Below are 19968 nucleotides of genomic sequence, written 5' to 3'. Positions count from 1 at the left end.
TAAATTCGCTATAATTGAATTAATTTACTTAATTTGACTTCAACTGTCAAAATTAAAATAGGTGAATCAAATTAAATTACAACTTCTATGTTCAAAGGTTAAGCCGTGGGGAAAAAAATTACTTTTCTACTAAACATTCAGTACAACAAATACAAGCGAAGCATCTGATTGGAAATTGGTTAGAGATGGCCTCGTCCCACGCGCCTAACAACAAAATGGAAAATGGGAAAAATTTAATGAACAGAGCATTGATACATATTAAAATGAACCACATGTAACTGCAATATATATCTACATACCTATTACACTTCTACAAAAGCTACTATGACATGGATGTGTGCTTGAGAAACGCTCTCCACCTGGAGTGGGAGGAGAGCTAGCTCCCATCCACAAGAATATGCATGAATAATCAAATTGGGTATCAAACTTTTTATCTAATATCTATAGGATGAGCCTGATGGTGGTGGTGCTGGTGGCATCCGAGTGGGTGTGCGGCGACTGTTGTTTGTGCCTGAGCTTGCATCACCATTTTGAGGTGGATCACTGTTTCGTCGACTGTGAGACCTAAATGGTTCAGCACGGCCATTAGCTGCAGTGTCAAATGCAGTCCTCCAATCCTCCCCTCCGGCAGATCCGCTTGTTCTTGGACTACTTTCTGTGCAAATTTAACATTCCAAAAGTACACATTAGTAATCCAGACAACACACAGATTTTCAAATAAAACCATTCTTGTTAAGCAGTTTTTATGTTAAAAGTCTATAACATAAAATGACAAAGTCTAGCAGATTATATTAACTTAAAAGTCTAGCAGAAGTGATTTATGTTATGAAATGGAAATTTCCAACCAACAGGAATTACTCCTTAATGTTTAGGAGTAGAAGCAGTTTATATACCATCCAGTTTTTCCCTTGGCTATCATTGCTCAAACAAACTATTAATCATTATTAAGTCATCATTCTCTCAAATGTGCTATCCCTCGAGAATCTAACACTAATAATCTATATTAGAGAAAAATGACTGGCATATTCAATCCAAAACACAAAGGTCAAAATCCTTCAGAACTCAAATATAGCATAATTTTGGCAAAAGATTATTTTTTTTTTTTAAAACAAGTCAAAGAAGCACCCCACATCCAACTACCATAATCAACATTAAGAATATGTATGTGCGTAATGAAATTAAAAACAGCAGCTTCATCAATTTCAAAATGGAAACTAGGCCTGTTAATTCTTTTGTTGTGAATTTTGCATTAATGAATACTAAAACAAAAGCAAATCTGCACATGCTAGACAATTGTTTGGGTGCAGGTGCCACACAATACACCAAACTAAAATGTTGATTGGAATGTTCACAACCATCATTACCTGCTCCACCACCATCATTGGACCAGCTGGACGCAGCTGCTGCTCGATTATCATGGATGCTAAGTTGCCGTACAAGTTTTGAAAGAAGAGAGGACTGCTTCTGATAACGTTCTCTCTTACGTTTTACATTCTGGTCCTCCTGGAGCAGTTCTTCAATCCTTGCGGTGCTTTGTGCACTACCACCACCAAACCAAAAGCATAAACTATTATTAACAATTCAGAAACAAAACAAAACAAAAAAAATAAGATGTAGAAGTAAAAATTTCAAATGCAAACGATGCTCAAAATTTTGTTAAGTAAATGCATGCACATAGAATGAACTTCCATCAAGAATATGTCACGACGCATTGTGAAAAATTATTATTTGACGGAACAACAGGATCAATGTTTGCATTTATCATTCATTAGGAGAAGATATTTCACCACATTCACAAGTCAAAAAGGGAAAAAAAGAAAAAAAAAAAAATACCAACCTAATGGAACTATAAAGCTGATTAAGCATGTCTTCCCTCGCTTTCTCGACTTGGCAAAGGACAACTGCCTGCTCAATAATAAAAGTTATTAAGTATTAGACAAAACATATAATCAAACAGCTAAATGCTACAAAAGCTGTTATTATTGGCAAAAGGAACTACTTTGGGGACATTGGCAGCAAGGCTGTTAAGAACAGCTTCAACATAACCACGCACTTCTTGAGACATCCACCGGACCTCTTCTTCAGGGTCTGCAGGTCTTCTAGTCATTGTATCCTACAAAATTGAACAAGAAAAATACCAAGATACATGTTCAAGAGATTTCCTTCTTGAAAAGCTAGCATTTCGTCTCATAAAAATCAAGTATATCTGGATAAGTATAAACTCCCAACTTCCAGCAGACATGTGAAATGACCATCTACTTTGCTATTCAGTTAAACAAAAATATGGACAATGGACAACAATGTGCAACATTGAATAACTCACAAGTGAAAAGTGCAACATTGAATAACTCACAAGCGAACAGTGCAACATTGAATAACTCACAAGTGAACCATCAGAATGACTTTGACGCATGGTAAGACCAGGTTCGCCTATAACTTGACCTCCTTTAGTCTGAATGACATTTCTCAGCTTGTTTATCCATTCAACCTTGTCAGCAACACTCTCAGCTTTTAACACAACAGCACTGTGTGCTGCAAGAAAAAGAAAGGGTAATCAATTGGCACATATGGGGAGGGAGCAAGGAAGCAGCACCATGTAAACAATATAGAAAGGCGAAGCCAGAGATAAACGTTAATAGTAATACCTTTCAAGACAGTCTTATATGGGACCCTACTTGTTATCTTAAAAACAAGACTGGCTCCTTTTTCAGAACTTGGTCCATTTGCCTTTTTATCCTTAGAACTTTTCGAAGTGGTTTCTTCATCATCAGAAACTTCCTCAATATTGCATTCCTGATTTTTTCATCCAAATAGATTAGCATTCAGACAAGAACAATAACATTGATATGCGCATGTATTCAAACTCGGTCACCGTAACAATAGGGGAAGAGCAATATAATAACTCATTATCAGACATGCATTTACATCACCAGATAAAAAAAAGTTGGTCCTAAACATGTTCAATCCTATAACCATCGGGAAGTAAATGAAGGCACTTCAAAATTTGAAAAGCAGCTTCTAATATGCATAAATAAATTCAAAATTACAAATAATTTTCTGATTATCATATGTACGAGCTACACAATTTCTGTTGATACCATGTACCATCCAAGTTTCTAAAAACCCATCACAATATCATGGAGGTCCTTGCCAAGTTTAACCATAAATCTATAAATGCTAAAACAACTAATCGACAAGCTATCCAGGTTTCACATTCCTTGAATTATTGCAACCCATGGGAAATTTATTTCTTCATTTGGTCAATGAGAATTTTTCTCGTCCTAATTAGGTTCTTACCTCCAAAGTAATGACACCACGGAAATGTCTTTCTTCCTGCTTTTTGGTGTAACCAAGCTGTAACAGAAGTTAAATAGTATAAGATATCATGCCAATTAAGGGATAGGTTTGAGTACAATAATGGCAGTTATGGAAACAAGCAAATGCAGAGACCTAGTAAGGGGGCAGTAAATTTCACTTATTTAAGACCCTTTTTCATATAGGTCAGAATTTTAATGAATGCAATAAAATGCGATTAGCAAGATTCTAATAGCTTCACTATTTATGACAAAACACTGAATGATAAGATGTATTGGATCTGATATGTCATATTTACTTTTCCATTTTCAAATATTTAGGCACCATATATAATTTTAAGTGAACCACTGAGATTTCCATAATAATCCTACATTAAAAAATGCCATAGGAATGTGCGCCAATGTTAATTTTAACATTACAACAGCCACAAAAGTTAAGTAATAGACCAGAAAAGATAAACAATCATGCACTTTCACAGTTTCACTTTACGTTGACCAAAATCCTATAAGCTAACAAACCTTGCCACTTTTTTCATTCAATACAAACCACCGCCTACTCCAACCATTTGTTTTTCCACTTTTCTTCAATAAAAATCCTGCAGATGCAGAATAAAATCAATTAGCAGCATTTGTATTGCATAACCTATTATGTTGTCAAAAGCACATTCATAAAGAAAATTTACATTTTGAGAAGGAATAAGATATGAATAAAAGGCACTTCCACTAGGGCTCCAGTCATCTGGTGTCAATCCATAGAATCATCAAAAGTTGCAGACATATACCAATTAACAAAATGCACCCAAAAGAAAAAGAAAGCCATAAAATAAATTTAGAAAAACAGTTCTCTCCACCTCTACTGAAAAGGGGGAGAATAAAAGAAAGAAAAAAAAAAATTAAACAACTCTCCCCAGATTGCCCGTTCACATATGTTTGTGCACATTTTCATGTGGGAATATTTCATATCAATCAGAAATCCAGACAGCCACTAGAATACATTAACTTTGCAACTAATGCAAACGCTAACACAAGAACATAAAAACCAAAATGGAGTACTCATTAATAACAAACGAGAAAAGTCAAGCAAGCAAATTACATTAACATGTGTTTGTGCACCAGTTTCTTAGCAGATGAAGCATGTCATACCACTTCAGTGTCCAAATAGGACATAGCTTGAATGTTGCTTAGATCTTAACATTCAAAGAGTTTGAGTACAAACCTGCTGTTATCTCGCCACCTGGCCCAGCTGTTTTCAAGCCTGGTCCCTCTTGTGAATCTTTATCAGATTTTTCCTTCATTGACTTCAAGCTTCCTCCAGACTGCTGGGCTCCAGTTTGAGGACTAGTTGCCTGAGAGAAGATGAAGATGAATTATTGAGTAACACATAAAAAAAAACATATAAAATACTATGAACACAATTTGGTTTAGAGAAAGTAAATAAGTTCATACCCTGTTTAGCATGGATTGCTCTGCTTCATTTGCCTTCTTGGAGGATTTATTCTTGATCTCTTCCTCACGGCGCTGCCTATCCATTCTGGTGATCATTAAACATGAAAGGATCAGACATACAAAAAAGAGACCATACAAACTGGATATAAAACAGAAAGAACTGCTCTTTAAGAACCAAAATAATATATCATTTTATTAGAAAAATTTGAATACACAATTGATAGAGAATAAGAAGTTACATAGAACCTACATTTACCCATTTCATACACTAGGTGGAAATAAAAGCACTAAAAGGCCTTTGTTTTCAATTGCTTTGTATATTCTTGTCAAAATTATACAAGAACAGCATCCTCTACAGTCAAGAAAGAATGGGGCTTAGCATTTGATGGCAGCAAAATGTATATTTGATGTGGTATAAATGGTAACTCAGCATGTAATTCCTTCTCAGTAGAGATTTTAAAACAAATGCATTCCCGTAACTGTTTAGGAGTTATCAGATTAATCAATGATAAAATAAGTTCCATCCGGTTTTGTAGAGGTGTTCTCAAGTTGCCACATGAATGGCACTAAAATATAATTTGGAATAGAAATAGCATTCAGCCATTCACTAGGTAAGGCAAAAACTTTAGAAACAATTAAATAAAATAACCACTCAAAGTTCACATTAAACAGCCTGCCTAAAGTAGACAACTAACAGAAACTAAAAACAAAATTGCTTGGTGTATAGATGACATAACAGAAAACTAGAAAAGTTCAAGCCAAACTTTCAGAGTAAAAATACATATTTTGTGTTTTGCAAACCAATTTATCTACATTTCAATTGGGAACATACCGCCTCTGCACCAATCGGATGAAGTGCTGAGGTGGAACAAAAGCACGCTCCATATCCACCAGGGCAACCACCATCTTTTTCGCTTCATTCTTAAACCCATCAAGTGCAGCACTAGCAATTGCCACAATCTAATTGCAAAATTAACAGAGATGAATAAATATATACTAGGAAACACCCTATACACAGCACATAAGAATGCAAGGCGGTAGTACCTCTCTCTTAAAGGGAGCATATCTTCCTAGACCAGGGGTTGCATTTGCTGAAGTAGACACTATATCCACCAGCACACGATGCACCTATTACATCCATATTTTGGCTTAAAGAGCCATTTATATAATAGCAGGAAAAGGAAAAGCAACATGAAGATCCATGCATTACATGTTCAGATTAGATGCGTAGCAAACACACCATGTAACACAAAATAAAACAAATTGACTTATAGTGATTGCACTGTCTTGCTCAGAAAAGTTGTAGCCCAGAATTTGAATATTGGTGAATAGCAACGTAAGAAGAGAGAATTCCATGAAAAAAACTAGTGGAAGCAATGTGAACAGGCTGATAGACCAAATAAATTTTTGTAATGGGAAGGCAATGCAAAATAAAAATAAAAAATTTCAGAATCGATGTGACTTTGAAACAATGGTTTTGATACACCCATTCCAGTTGACTTCACAATATATGATCATGCTGCAGATTCTAGGGTGCTTTTATCCATAAACTACCATGCATCCATCAGATATCTGCATTTTGCCAAATGATTGATGGCCGTTGAGTGTTGATAAGTGCATTAGAAAATCACAGTTAAATGCCATTTAGGCAAGAACACAAAAGAATGTAAAAATATCTACATAGGCATATATCACATTAAAATAGGAAGTCTTCATTCAATTACCAACGTTGCATTGAATTTGTTTGCTTGTTCAAATAAATATATCTTGAGATGAAGAAGCTATAAAAGAACATGTAGCATATAACCTCACAGCGTATAAAGTACAGTACCTCATCCACACATAGACGTGCAGGCTCCTTAGCCAGCTCTAGAACACCTTTTATTAAGGACCTTAACCCTTTCTCTGGAGATATAAGATAAGGTTGATAACCATCCGCTTCAAGAACAATCTGATGTCATGAAATGGATCATAATAAAATCACAAAAAAATCGTAATAGTGATAGGAAGAATATAAAAATCAATCTAAAAGTGAGAGCATACCCTTTTGACATTGTTCATGTCAAAGTGCCTATCCAAAGGGAGTTGCTTGATCCTGCTTGGAAAATTTCCCTCAAAACTTGCAACAACTTTCCAGCCATTACCCTGCAAATAAACATGTTAAAACCCATTATGATTTTAGAACAGAATATCTGGACAAACCTAACGAAAAAGCAAGCTTAAAGCAGTCCATTGTTAAATTGGCATCCAACTCCAGTTAAGTAGGAACCGAGCACTAAACCAGAAGCCAATAAATGCATACATATGGGTTTATTTAAGATTCATTATAAAATAAATTGTCATCAAGTTACAAGCAAATTTTCATTTCCCGTAAGCCATTAATCACATCCATCATTATTCAATCCCTCCTCAAAGAACCTAGTTGATCTGACACATTCCCTTCAAGTGATTTCAGGCATATTATTAATTTTCAAGTATGTTGAGTTCCATCTTCATGTTAAACTAGTTGTTCTAAAAATGACAAAACTGTGCACAAGTGAATCAGCAAAATCAAATGCAGATGACAAAATCATAAAATCAAACTTCAGCTTTTCAGGGATCATCATCAGATCATCTTTCATAAAGTGTGCTTATAATGATCTTGTAGATAAAGGGAGAGGTGTCTTGTTACCAGTTTCCTATTATAATCACAAGAAAATAATGAAACACATGCTACTATTAAATGAAATTACTCACTTCACCACCAGCAAGATGCTGGAGGAATTTGTCCTCAAACTCACGGCAGAGTTCCAAAGCTAAAGCTCTTGTACCTTCAGAACTACTAACCATTTGCTCGCCAAGTCTCACAAGTTCATCCTGAACTATTTGAGACTTCCCCTGAAGCCTGCAGTTTTAATAACATAAGACAGCATTAGAAGTTAAATGGGCACAAAGCATGATAGTACAGGACAATCCCTCACCAGATCTAGCAATTATCCATTCACATACGATATTCTAATTTCTAATCCTTGTCTATCAGAGAATGTAATAATAAGAAAGAAAACCACATGTAAATAAATGCAGCAAAGATAAAAATAGCAGATGATAGTTTTTCAAAGATTTGTTCAAGAAAAAAATAAGTTCATTTAAGCAAGGATCAAACAGCAACAGAAGAAAAGCTAAAGTACCCAGACAGAAGATTAGGAAGCCTGAGTTTCATACGACTACGGATCTGACCAGCAAGAGCTTCCACCAAAGCTACTCTCCCAAGCTTGCTTTGGGGTGCTCCAGTCAATATAGATTTTAGACTTTCACTCTCAGCACGCCAAGCTGTTTCTAAAGAATTTTCAGATGCACTTCCTGATTGTGCTGAAGCAATGGAAACAGATTGACCAATCAATGCAATCCATGGAATATCAGATGTTTTGGGAGGTCCCTGATTCAGGAGAAGTGCCTGAACAGCAGCAAGAGCTTTTGACTCTGTAGCTGCTTGATCGATTTTACTAATAACACCAATTGTTCTAGTACCTAAAATAAAATAAAGAATAAAATTAAAAAATATGTATAAAGTAATAAATATAACACAAAACAAACTTAAAATGCAAAATATGATGAAAATAATATTATAATTCTTTTTGAATAAAAACATAAGAAGAAAGCTGAACTGTGAACCCACTTTCCGCATCATATTCCTTCGCAATTCTAAGGGCTCTACATGATGAAATTTCTGGTGCCTGAACAGCAGGAATTACAACTAGCAAAATTGCATCGTTGTGTTCAACATATTCACTGATCTGAGATAGTTTACAAAAAAAAATTAAAAAAAAAAAACCCTATTAGACAGGCTGGGCTATCAAAGCATCTTACAAACTGAAGTATTCACCTTACTAATTACCAGACTGAAAACATTATCTTTAAAATTAACCAAAAAAAATTCAGCTAAAACATGTTACTGAAAAGTACATAATGTTACCAGTGAATCATCCATAATTCTTTGATCCAGTCCTGGTAAGTCAGTCAATTTCAATGGTGGAGCTGAACATTATACCATAAAAATATTAGTTATAAAATATACATATACAAACAAGTGCATATATGCATTCTATGCATTTATGTTTATAACACATCCAAATCATGTTTACTTTTGGTAATTTTTTAGTCAAGAAACAAATCAAAATCATCCATGCCCCATTTAAAAATTTACTAAACTTCATTTGTCATACCATACATGTCATGCTTGGAACTCAAACGAGTGTTTTAGTTGAATTCCACGATATCAATTCTATAGAATTAAACATAAAAAAATGATGAAATTTCACAAATGAATTCCTCACTATGAAAGCCACAATTAATTGGACTAAACTACCCTCAAACGAACTCATATGTTACTTTCCATCCCAAGCCTAGCTGCTCTCCCTCTCTCCCTCCACCCTATTGGCTTCCTTTTTTTATATGCTTAATTGAATTGTAGATTAACATATATTTGCAGACAAAACATGAGAATTCATCATTTTAAAATTAATTGATTCTTTATTCATTTGCTTCCAAATGTTATATAATTGTGGATTGTAAAGCTCAATTTTAATAGTCCAATTTTCATCTCTTCACAAAATTTCATCTTTTATCAATTTTAATAGTTCAACCAAGCATATAAAGACATAAAGCTTCAGTCATCACAATCCATTATAAGAATTTGATCCGGGTGATGCAAAACCAGAACAAGAACACAGGCAAACAACGGGAAAGAGAACTAATTCCAAAATATTATTAATCTGATAAAATTGTCATAGCGAATCTGAAAATTACGAATAACTAGGCATATTTATAGTGTTTGTATAACCCTAGAAACATTAGGATTGGGAATCCAAATCCAATTAGGACTACACAATCATAAATCCCTACAAATTCTATTTCCATTTTTTTTTTATATTTCTTCCTAAAATATGTATTCCTAAAATCCCTAGGAATATGATCTGCATCAGGGGGTGGGTCATAAGTTTGAGCAGGTCATCTAACCAAGAGCAACAGGCCCTCATGTTGTGCTATCCTCATTCAAATCTAAAGCGCCTAAAGCCTCTCATTATTGTGGAGTACATTGGTGCTTCAACATTGAAATTTCAACCCTAAAACTTTTATGTACTATGACACAAAAATAGCATTCAAGCCATCATTTATATCATCAACTCAAGCCAAGTGCAAATAGCATTAAAACTACTACTACTAACAATCATGGGAAACAGTGTCTGCCTTTCTACTGGATGTGAATCTACAATCATTGTTGTGGGGGTGTCTGTATAAACTTAAGAATATCTTGAAAGGGCAATATCTAATTTGCATCAAACCATGTGTGATTTTTTTTTCTTTTTTCTTAAAATTTAGAACAGGTTTTACTAATTTTGTAAGTATAGAATTAACTGTCAAAATAAGACAAAGGCCAACCTGTGCTAGTTCGCAATTTCAGATATATTTCATCACGACCCCTGCCTGATGAACCCTTGCTTAGCCTATCCTGTAGAGAATGCCGAAGAGCACCTATGATTTGCCAATTTAAAAGACCAACAACAATCAGAGAAATCATAAGACCAATTCACAAAGACATTAGTAATGTTACAAGCATGCATAAGTGCTCTTAGCATACATTATTGTATAAAATAAAGCTCCACTAAGGCAACATCATGAAATCACAAGCAAAATAAAGGTGATTAAGATGCCTTACTTGCAGAAACCTGCTGAGATTTGTTATCAATTAGCAAAACGATTGACTTGTTGCTTAATGAACTATCTCTACTCAAATCAATGCTTATTGGAGCCCGAGTTGCACCATTTTCGCCAGTTGGCTGCCATAAAATAATAAGAAAAATATAAAATAAAATACAAAAAACATAAATCCATGAAGGGAAATCAAATTTTCAACAGAATGCAAAAGCAAAAACTAAATTCAACTTACCAAAACAGGATGTCCAATGAGACTATTCAATACAGCAGATTTACCAGCACCCTGATCAAGATATCCAAAAACAAAAGAAAATATATTAAAATATCTTACAGCATCTTCATCAAAATAGCCATAAAATGCATCCTTCAAGGAAGAAAATAAAAGAGAAAGCTTCATAAGTTCAATCTTATAGCATTTTTTCCCTTTTCTTTTTGTTTTTGGTTTTATTTTTCTCCCTATGTTGCCTCCCTCCATTCATCCAAATAATATCAAAGCAATCCAGAAGAAAAAGCCTTTCAGAAACATTACTGAACATCCTAAAAGCATAAACCATAAGGTTTTATTCACAAAGTAGGTACTCTCCAGAACAAAACTCATTCTAATTCACTCCCAGTAATTTCTGTCCTTCCAAATGTGTATTGTATCCAAATGATGGGCAACCAAATACATCTACACAAAGAGACATTATGGACATGTAGCCATCAACTGAAGCAATGCACTACTAATCCCATCTTCTCAAATATCAAATGACAAATAGGCTTATAGAAACACATACTTTTTCCTCAACAAAGACCACTCCACAACTAAAACGCTACTAAAAACTCAATGTAGGATACACACGAAATCTCATGAAATCCAAACTACGTACAAATTTTTTTGCCTACATTTCTAGCTGTTTCTAACTTTGAATCCAAACACGCACTTAAGATTCACAACTATTGCTATACGCATTACCCAATAGATCCAAAGATCTAGCACCATATCCACAAATAAAAATCTGGATCCGTATAGAAATAAACAAATTACAAAAGAGGAGGAACTTACAACATTGCCGAGAGCGACGACATTGAGGAAAGTGGAGGATCGTTTGGAGGAGGAAGACGTCGTAGTTTCATCAATATCTTCGTCGGCAAGCAACGCAGAGGCTTGCCTCATAGACTCGGATAGCTGTTGCAAGTCTTCGATCGCTTCCATATTCAATATACCTATCTATCAATCTATACTTCTAAGGATTAACGGATTCAAAAGCAAAGAGGCACAAATTTTGCATAGGAAAATAGAGATCGAAATGAAGAGATGCAGAAGAAGAGAAACCCTAAGATTGGATCTGGAGAAGGAAGATTGAAATCAAAAATTGAGAAATAGAAGTAATGATAAATGCATTTGAAAAGGGTGCTTTCTGTTGGCTTTTTGGTTTGGTTTACGATGCAATCGAACAGAATCTCTTTTTTAAAACCCAAAATTCTTGAATTTCAGGTTTTAAATTTTTATTAAAAAAATTAAAATTTTAACTCATTTCATTAGTACGAATGTCTGCTCGGTATTAAATTTTAAATATATTAATAAAAAAATATTAAATATTAAAAATTAGCGATAGTGTGGTTATTAATAATTTAAATGTAAATAATAATATCTTAATTTTTTATTAATTATTTCATATTATATTTTTATATACTTTATTTTTATTATTTAAATATTATTTTATATTTTTAATTAATTTTTTATCATCAAATTTTTTAATGAAAATTTCATAATAAAAGTATAAAAATACAATAATATGATAAAAAGATTAATTAAAACTACAATATTTTTTATTTTTTATTAATTAAATATACTTTTATATATTTTATTAAATTTTTTTCTTAAATTTTTAATAAAAATATAATAATATAATCACAACATTACTTAAAGATATAGAATTATTTTAAATTAGTTAAATTATATGATTATTTTTATTATTTAAAATATCAAAATTTTATAAAATTAAAAGAAGAATAAAAGAGAATTAAATAGAAAATGTTACGTGGGCAATATCAAAGATAATACTAATATTATAAAGGACAATACTATTTGATAGCACCATAAAAATATTTTCTTATTTTATATATATAGATTAAGTAAAATTTAAATTTAAAATATTTTATTAATAAAAATAATAAATTTATTTATTTCAAGAAATAATAAATTAATTTCTTAAATTATTTTTAAATAATATTTAAAATTATATATTTCTAAATACCTTTTTAATCTTAAAAATCTAATTAATTTTATTAAAATATGAATTCAAAACTTTAAAACTTCAAAAACTATTTTAATACCACTAAATTAAAATATCTAATTTAATAATAAGATATTAAATTTTAATTTTAATAATAAATAAATAAATAAGAAATAAAGCTTTCAAGCATGAAGTTTGTACTTTTGCAAGAAGGCACTATGAGTATTCTCCTTTTTATTTTTGTCTTTTAATGCAAATATATCAAATTGTGGATTTTTTTATACAATTTTAATGTTATTTAGAGCCTATTTAATATTATTATTAAAATTATTATTTAAAAAAATTATTTTTGTAGATATATTTGTTAGAGAATATTAAAAATAATTTAAATTAAATTTGATAAATTTTAGTCATAATAATACTAAAATAAAAAAATAATTTTTTTAAATTGATTTTTTCAACATCATCTAGGGACTTGTTTGGCATTGATATTGAAATTGCTGTTGAAAAAAATTACTTTTTTAGATATATTAGTCAGAGAGTATTAAAAAATAATTTAAAATTAATTTTAATAAATTTAGTTATATGAATAATAAAATAACAAAATAACTTTTTCTAAATTATTTTTTTAACAGTATTTAAATAGTAATTTTATTCAGAAAAATAATTTTAGTCCTCCAAATAGGATGTCAAACAAGCATTAAAATGATACTTTTATTCAAAAATATAATTTTAGACCTCTAAACACAATTGCAAATAGGCACTTACTCTTTGTGTGGTTGTTGGAAATTATTTTGCTAAAAAACATTTTTATTATTATTTCAAAGTGATATGCCAAGTAAATTTTTTTAATAGAAAAAAAAATTTTTTCTTAAAAAAAAACTTTATAAACAAAAAAAAAAAAATTTTGCAAGCCTTTTCAACAGAAATTATATCATATAAAAAATTTGTTTATTAATAGATCAATTAATTAGTATTTTGCCATATTAATAATACAAAAAAAAAGCTTTTATATGTTAGCATATTTTTATAATTTTAAATGTTAAAATAAATTTAACATAAAATGTATTTAAATGTAAAAATTAAATTTTAATTAATATTTATTATTTAAACTTAACAATAAAAAAATTAAATTTTTTCAAAAGTTAAATTTTAGACTATACAGTTCAATATGGTTGGTTAGTAGTTTAATTTTTTATGTAAGAACCAAAGCTTTACTCTTGTTATTTTTTATATTGTGGAGAAAGAAAAAGCTTTTTTTATTAAGAGGTTGAGATTATGGAAGTATACTTAAACCTAAATTTATCAGTGAATGATATATCTTTAGTAAGATTAAGCAAAAAAAAAAAAAAAACAAGGCTTGGATCCAATATTTTTAATATTACTAATAAGTACCTTATTAGAAAAATGAATTTGCAACTCTCAAGTTTTACATAATAAAGGAGACTTTTGATATGATTTGTATACAAAACCTCAGATAAATATGATTAATGCACTGAAGATAACTTTTGCATTATATAATTATGTCTAATCCCACCTCAATTGTTAGGCTAATAATTCACACAATAACAATATATTAGTTTAAGTAAGGAACTGAAGTTTATTAATTTTAATCATTAATTTGTTTTTTTAATGTGACCCTTTTTTAATGTCACCCATAATAGTTTGGTTACACTTTAAAGCGAAAAAATTTCGAGTTCAAATATCTTTATTATTCTACAAGTATTCATATTTACGATAAGAAAGGAAAAGAGTTATTTTTCGCTACGTAACTTATCAATTATAATTGACTCATTAAATTAAAAAAAATATATATATCTTTTTTTTAATAGAGATGGATAATTTTATTGTTAAGAGTCCAACATTATATTAACTAGGAATCAAATTTATTTTTATCAATAAATTAGGAAATTAATTTATTCATTTGTATATTTTTTTATGGATATTTACTATAAGATAAAATTATTTCAACTATTGTATATGAAAATTAAAACAAAAAAATATTATTCAAATAAAAAAAAATATAACTTATAAGTTACTCCTAACAAAACCATAATTTAATTATTTTATTTTTAAAGAGGAATAAATTAATTTATAAAAATATTTTTATTAATAAAATATTATTTTATTAAAATTTAAAATTAGCGAGTTGAATGCTATAAAACTTTAATATATCATATTTTATTTTTTATTTTTTTATAACATTTTAGTTCATTAGAGAGGGGGCAGTGGAACCATTGCTCCCCCACCAGGCCCATTCATCCTATATAACTTTGTTAATAGATTTTGAATTATCTCATTAAATGAGTTATCACATTTAGGATGAAAAACATCCATGAAAATGGCTTTACTCAAATTTAAATTTAAATTTAAATATTTTTAAAATTTAAATTTATTATAAATTTAATTAAAATTTATTTTTAATTATTTAAATTTATCTTAAATTTATTTATTATTATCTAAAAAAGTTAAAACTCATTTAATTTTTTTTTTATATTGAAAACTCATTTAATTATATATATATATATATATATATATATATATATATATTATTTATTTATTTAAAGGGTATTTATCTTAATTTATAAATTAATCAAGTCAATTTATAAACTTTAAAAATTAGATAATTTATTTATTTATAAGCATTACACATTAAAAAATCGTTCAGAGGATTTAGAAGCATTACACATTTCTGAGGATTTAACCCAAAATCGTTCAGAGTGGAAAAAGCGAATCCATATAGCCGACCCCAAATTTTTGGGATAAAGGCTTAGTTGAGTTGAGTATTTATTTATAATAATTTTTAGTCTTATAATTTAAGCATATAATTAAAAAATATAAATTAGAGAATTCAACTTTTCATTTTTATGCTTATAAGTTAGTTTGATTAAATATTTTACTATATTATTTTTATTTAATTTTTAAAATTTCATTATAAATCTTATTTGGTATTATTTTCAATTATTGTAATAATAAATATACTCAAAAATTATTTTTTGTCAAACACATTAAACTATTTATTAATAATTTATAAGTATTTTAAATAAATATTTATTTATTTAAAATTTTAAATATTTATAAACTTAAATTAGATTATAAACACTTAGTATTTACAAATTAATTTTATAAATTAAGTTAAACACTTTCAGTTTTATAATGAGTATCAAATTCAAGTAAAAAAAAAATCTTCAATACCAAAGGTCAATTATCAGGTCACCATGATTTTTTTTTCGAGTATCAGGACCATGTTATGTGATAATATAAGATGTAATGGTCAGGCTACAACAACTAAAGAAATTATCCGCTTTGGTCATAAGACTCACGGTTTTGTCTCATAGGTGGAGTAGAGAACTTCTCAGGATGTCACAGCCCAACCTATGAGCTGGACCGGCATTAGGACATGGGCCAGCCTAAAGCCTCCGAGGCCCATTGTAAGCCTAACTAGGGGTGGCAATTCGGGTTGATGAGTCGTGTTCGTGTCGTGTCAATACGCGACATGAATACGATTAAGGTTGATATGAACATGACACGATTAATAAATCGTGTCAAAAATTTAAATCCGAGCACGACCCTTCTATTATACAGGCTACATGACATGACATGATTAATATTAAATTGCATTAGGTGTATTCAATACGACATGAACCATTTTACACGAAATAACCCATTTAACACGCTACATAAGTGGGTTCATGGGTCATACTGGGTCAAATGGGTTAGTGAGTCACGGGTTAACACGTGACACGAATATTAAATCGTGTCATAAACGTGTCAAGTAGGGTTAGCGGGTTAACCCGTGACACAACACGATTATAACCGTATCATAAATGGATCGACACAAACACGAATAAGCCTAACTCAAACTCTATATTTTCGTATCGTATTCGTATCGTGTTCGGGGGTCATGTCCAAAATGCCACCCCTAAGTCTAACTATTCCTCAAACTAATCCTAAGACCCATTTTAGGCCCAATTTAAGAATTCAACCGGACAAAATTTGACCATAATGTAGACCATACAATAGGAAGTTTTTTATTCACCCGACCTGTAAACACAATATATTGTTTATGGGGAGCTTAGCTCACCCTTCACATAATCATAATATCATAGAATCAAATGGGAGCTTAGCTCCCACATCTAGTCCAATCATACATGTATTCAATACGTTTATAGATCCAACATGGCAATTATAATACAGACCCAAATCATGTAAGTATCTCTAACACATGCATAATTCTAGAAGTTAGCAAAATTATACAAAATATCACAAAACATAAATAGATGACTTGCGAGGGAGAGAAATAGGTTAGAACTCAATAAGAGATCTCCTGAATCATGAAAAAATAAGGTGAACAAGAGTGAGCGTTCGACTTAGAGAGTAAAATATTAATTTTAACTATAATTTCTATAGTTATCTAAAGCTAATGCATCCTAAATAGTGGAATGTAACATCATCATAATTTTCATACACATCACATCATAATAGCAAAAAGGCAAATTGGAGTACTCACACACCTAATAATGTTTCAAACAATACATATATGAGAGCTGATCCCACATATATGGGAGCTGATCCCTTATACAGCTCTCTTAATTCAACTTCTGCCAGCGAACAAGCCAGACTTTCGCTTGATAAACCATATGCGGGGGCCAGCGAGATCATCTCGAGCCGTGCCTACCTCGACTTATCCATAAAGGATCGGGTCCCAGCGAGTGTCTCTCAAGCCGCGTCTACCCGTCCTACCCATATCCAATACTACACACCACACGCACGCACACTGCTCCAAATTACCATAAACAACATCTTTGGCACTTCATCAATTAAGAATGCAATATAAAACGTGCCTAGTGTTTAACTACATAGATACATATTTATAAGTGATGCATGGGCATGCCTGAACATATAATAATATTGAAATTATAATTAAAATTAATATTTTACTTACAGACTCAAATCGAGGTCACTGCGGCGACTGGGCGGAGGAGGAAGGCTGTCTCGACTCACCTGACAAATTTCATTACAATTATTTAATATATTTGACTTAATACAAGTGTAAAAATGACCAAAGACACCCTAAGTCGTGCCGAAAATCTGGCAGAGTCTCCCCTATACCTATAACCTACCCAACCTACAAAAGGGCTCAAAATGCACTCTATATTCACAAGTCATACATCCACAACTCAATCACATTGCATGGCCCCTCTTGAGCCCATCCAAACAGTCAACAACCACAATTTGAAAAATTACAATTTAGTCCCCACAATTAACCCTTTTGCAAAAACTGCCCAAATGAGCTCTAAAAATTCTAAAATTTTGCCCTGCGGTCTTTAGCAATATTATTAAGCAAATGCAAAAGGAATTATAATTTTTTAACCTACCATGAATATTTTATAGATTTTTAATCGAAATTAGGCACTAGATAATTAAGAAAAAGTAACGTTTGGGTTTACCTATGCCAATTCCAACATTGGAAACACGTCCAGAACATCTGCAAATGGTGGGATAGCCTATAATTTCGATCAAATTCTAAAACTTTTTCGGTAGCCTGCCTGCCAGGCCTGAAATTGCAAACCCGAGTAACTATTGAATTTTCGCTAATTGAAGATACCTACGCAAAGCCCACAACACGGGGGTTAGTACATAATTTTTAAAAAATTTATTAAGCTCATTTAGTACTCAGAAAAACACTGCGAAGTTCCATGAGACCCCTGGTGTCAGAAAAATTCGAAATGGGTATTGCCGCGAAGCTCTTAACGAGTGGAGCACTTTGGTACTCTCAGATTTTTTGTGGGGTTTACGGTTTTTGAGAAATCTAGCTCAAAAATCAAAATGAGCTAAAACTTTCCGAGTAAAAATTAGACAAACCGCTAGATGGATTTTTGTATTCTTGGTGTCTATGGAAAATTCTCAAGGTGTAGATATATTTTGGGATAAGACCCTGTCCGATTGATGGCCGGATTGGCTGAAATCGGCCCGGGAAGTCGAAGCGGCAAACACGCGTGGAGGAGACTTCTGGGGGATTTTCCGACGGCCTAGAGGCCAGCCTGCGGTGAGGGAGGGGTGGGGAAGGTCGGCGACAGCGCGGGGAGGGGTGGGGGAGAGTGGTCGGCGCAGAGGGAGAGGGAGGAGAGAGAAACGGGAGGAAGAAAATGGCATCGGGGAGAGAGAATAAAGGAGAAGAAAAAAGAAGAAAGGGACCGGTTTGATTCGATCGGTCCGATTCGATTCGGTTCAGTTCTACCGGTTCTATTCAGAATACCTGAAATTAAATTTTTACTCTACCTTGGGACAAAAAATAAGGCCCAAAAATTTTGAAAAAATTCTAAAAAACTCAGAAAAATTCGTAAGGTCTAAATATATTTTTAGTTTTACCACGTAGTCTTTAAATTAATTTTTAAAAATCATCAAAGTTTTATATTTTTAAAAAATCGAACCCGATTTCAAAATTTTAAAAAATTTCAAATAATTTTTCCAAAATTTAAATAAAATAAAATATTAATAGTTACCCATAAATAATAAATTTAAAAATTAGGGGTATTACAGGAGGTCACACATTCTAGGATTTCTCTCAAGCAAGCACGCTTAATCCTGGCGTTCTTCCAACTCTCCAGGCCATTCCACCAAAAGGCACATCTAGTGATTAGTTCTCCCATTTTATATATCATTACTTTTTACTCCCATTCCGATATGGGACATATTCCCCATCTTTTAAGGAGCTTTTTGCCGCGTCCAATGAAATCACTGGGGCACTATCTTTGGGTCTTGTGGCCCACCAGCTTCCACAAGTGTCCTCACTTGTCACACCGTAATGAGGGAGCTTTTGGCTTTGATACTGATTGTAACGGTCAAGCTCCAAACACTAGAATAATCTTTTAGTGGAATAGCCTGGAGATTTGAAAGAACTCTAGGATTAAACGTGCTCATTTGAGAGAAATCCTAGAATGGGTGACCTCTAAGAAGTTTTCCATTCCATCTATAGACTAAAACCGTGAGGATTACGATTAAAGCAGATAATTCTTGTAGTGATTGGAGTCTGACCATTGCATAAGATCTTAAACATGTAATTATATCAGGACAATAGTATTAAAAAGAATTAGGAAAAAAAAAAAACAAATTCTGTGGATTGTGGAATTGTGGTTACTAGATATCTGGAGAGTGGGGTGGGTTTTGTGGTGGACGTACACTCTGGAGTGATGGTAGACGTTGAAGGAGTGGGCCACCAGTTTCATGTAATGACAGAATTTATTCATTGTGTATAATAGATATAGTCTCATTACTATTATTATTATTATTAT

General features: G+C 31.8%; 1 protein-coding gene across 2 annotated transcripts; it reads right to left on the bottom strand.

The window, feature by feature from the left end:
- Window positions 1–216: 216 nt before the first annotated feature.
- Window positions 217–11907, bottom strand: LOC110651065 (dynamin-2A). 2 transcript variants are annotated; one of them, XM_058151182.1, is made up of 22 exons: window positions 11500–11907; window positions 10687–10737; window positions 10456–10576; window positions 10179–10271; window positions 8713–8774; window positions 8416–8533; window positions 7928–8267; window positions 7497–7644; window positions 6804–6905; window positions 6592–6711; window positions 5805–5888; window positions 5593–5720; window positions 4761–4845; window positions 4531–4660; window positions 3834–3910; window positions 3298–3354; window positions 2646–2793; window positions 2384–2532; window positions 2000–2113; window positions 1838–1905; window positions 1365–1540; window positions 217–655 (listed from the first exon to the last, which is right to left on the bottom strand). In XM_058151182.1, the coding sequence occupies exons 1-22, from the start codon at window positions 11647–11649 to the stop codon at window positions 435–437; spliced, it is 2742 nt and encodes a 913-aa protein (XP_058007165.1). In that variant the 5' UTR covers window positions 11650–11907; the 3' UTR covers window positions 217–434. The 2 variants fall into 2 exon arrangements, with proteins under 2 accessions (XP_058007165.1, XP_058007166.1); XM_058151183.1 differs by lacking the exons at window positions 8416–8533; window positions 8713–8774.
- Window positions 11908–19968: the final 8061 nt, after the last annotated feature.

The sequence above is a fragment of the Hevea brasiliensis genome, chromosome 8, assembly GCF_030052815.1.
Source record: "Hevea brasiliensis isolate MT/VB/25A 57/8 chromosome 8, ASM3005281v1, whole genome shotgun sequence".
NCBI lineage: Eukaryota > Viridiplantae > Streptophyta > Magnoliopsida > Malpighiales > Euphorbiaceae > Hevea > Hevea brasiliensis.
This window is presented reverse-complemented; position numbering and strand designations above follow the sequence as displayed.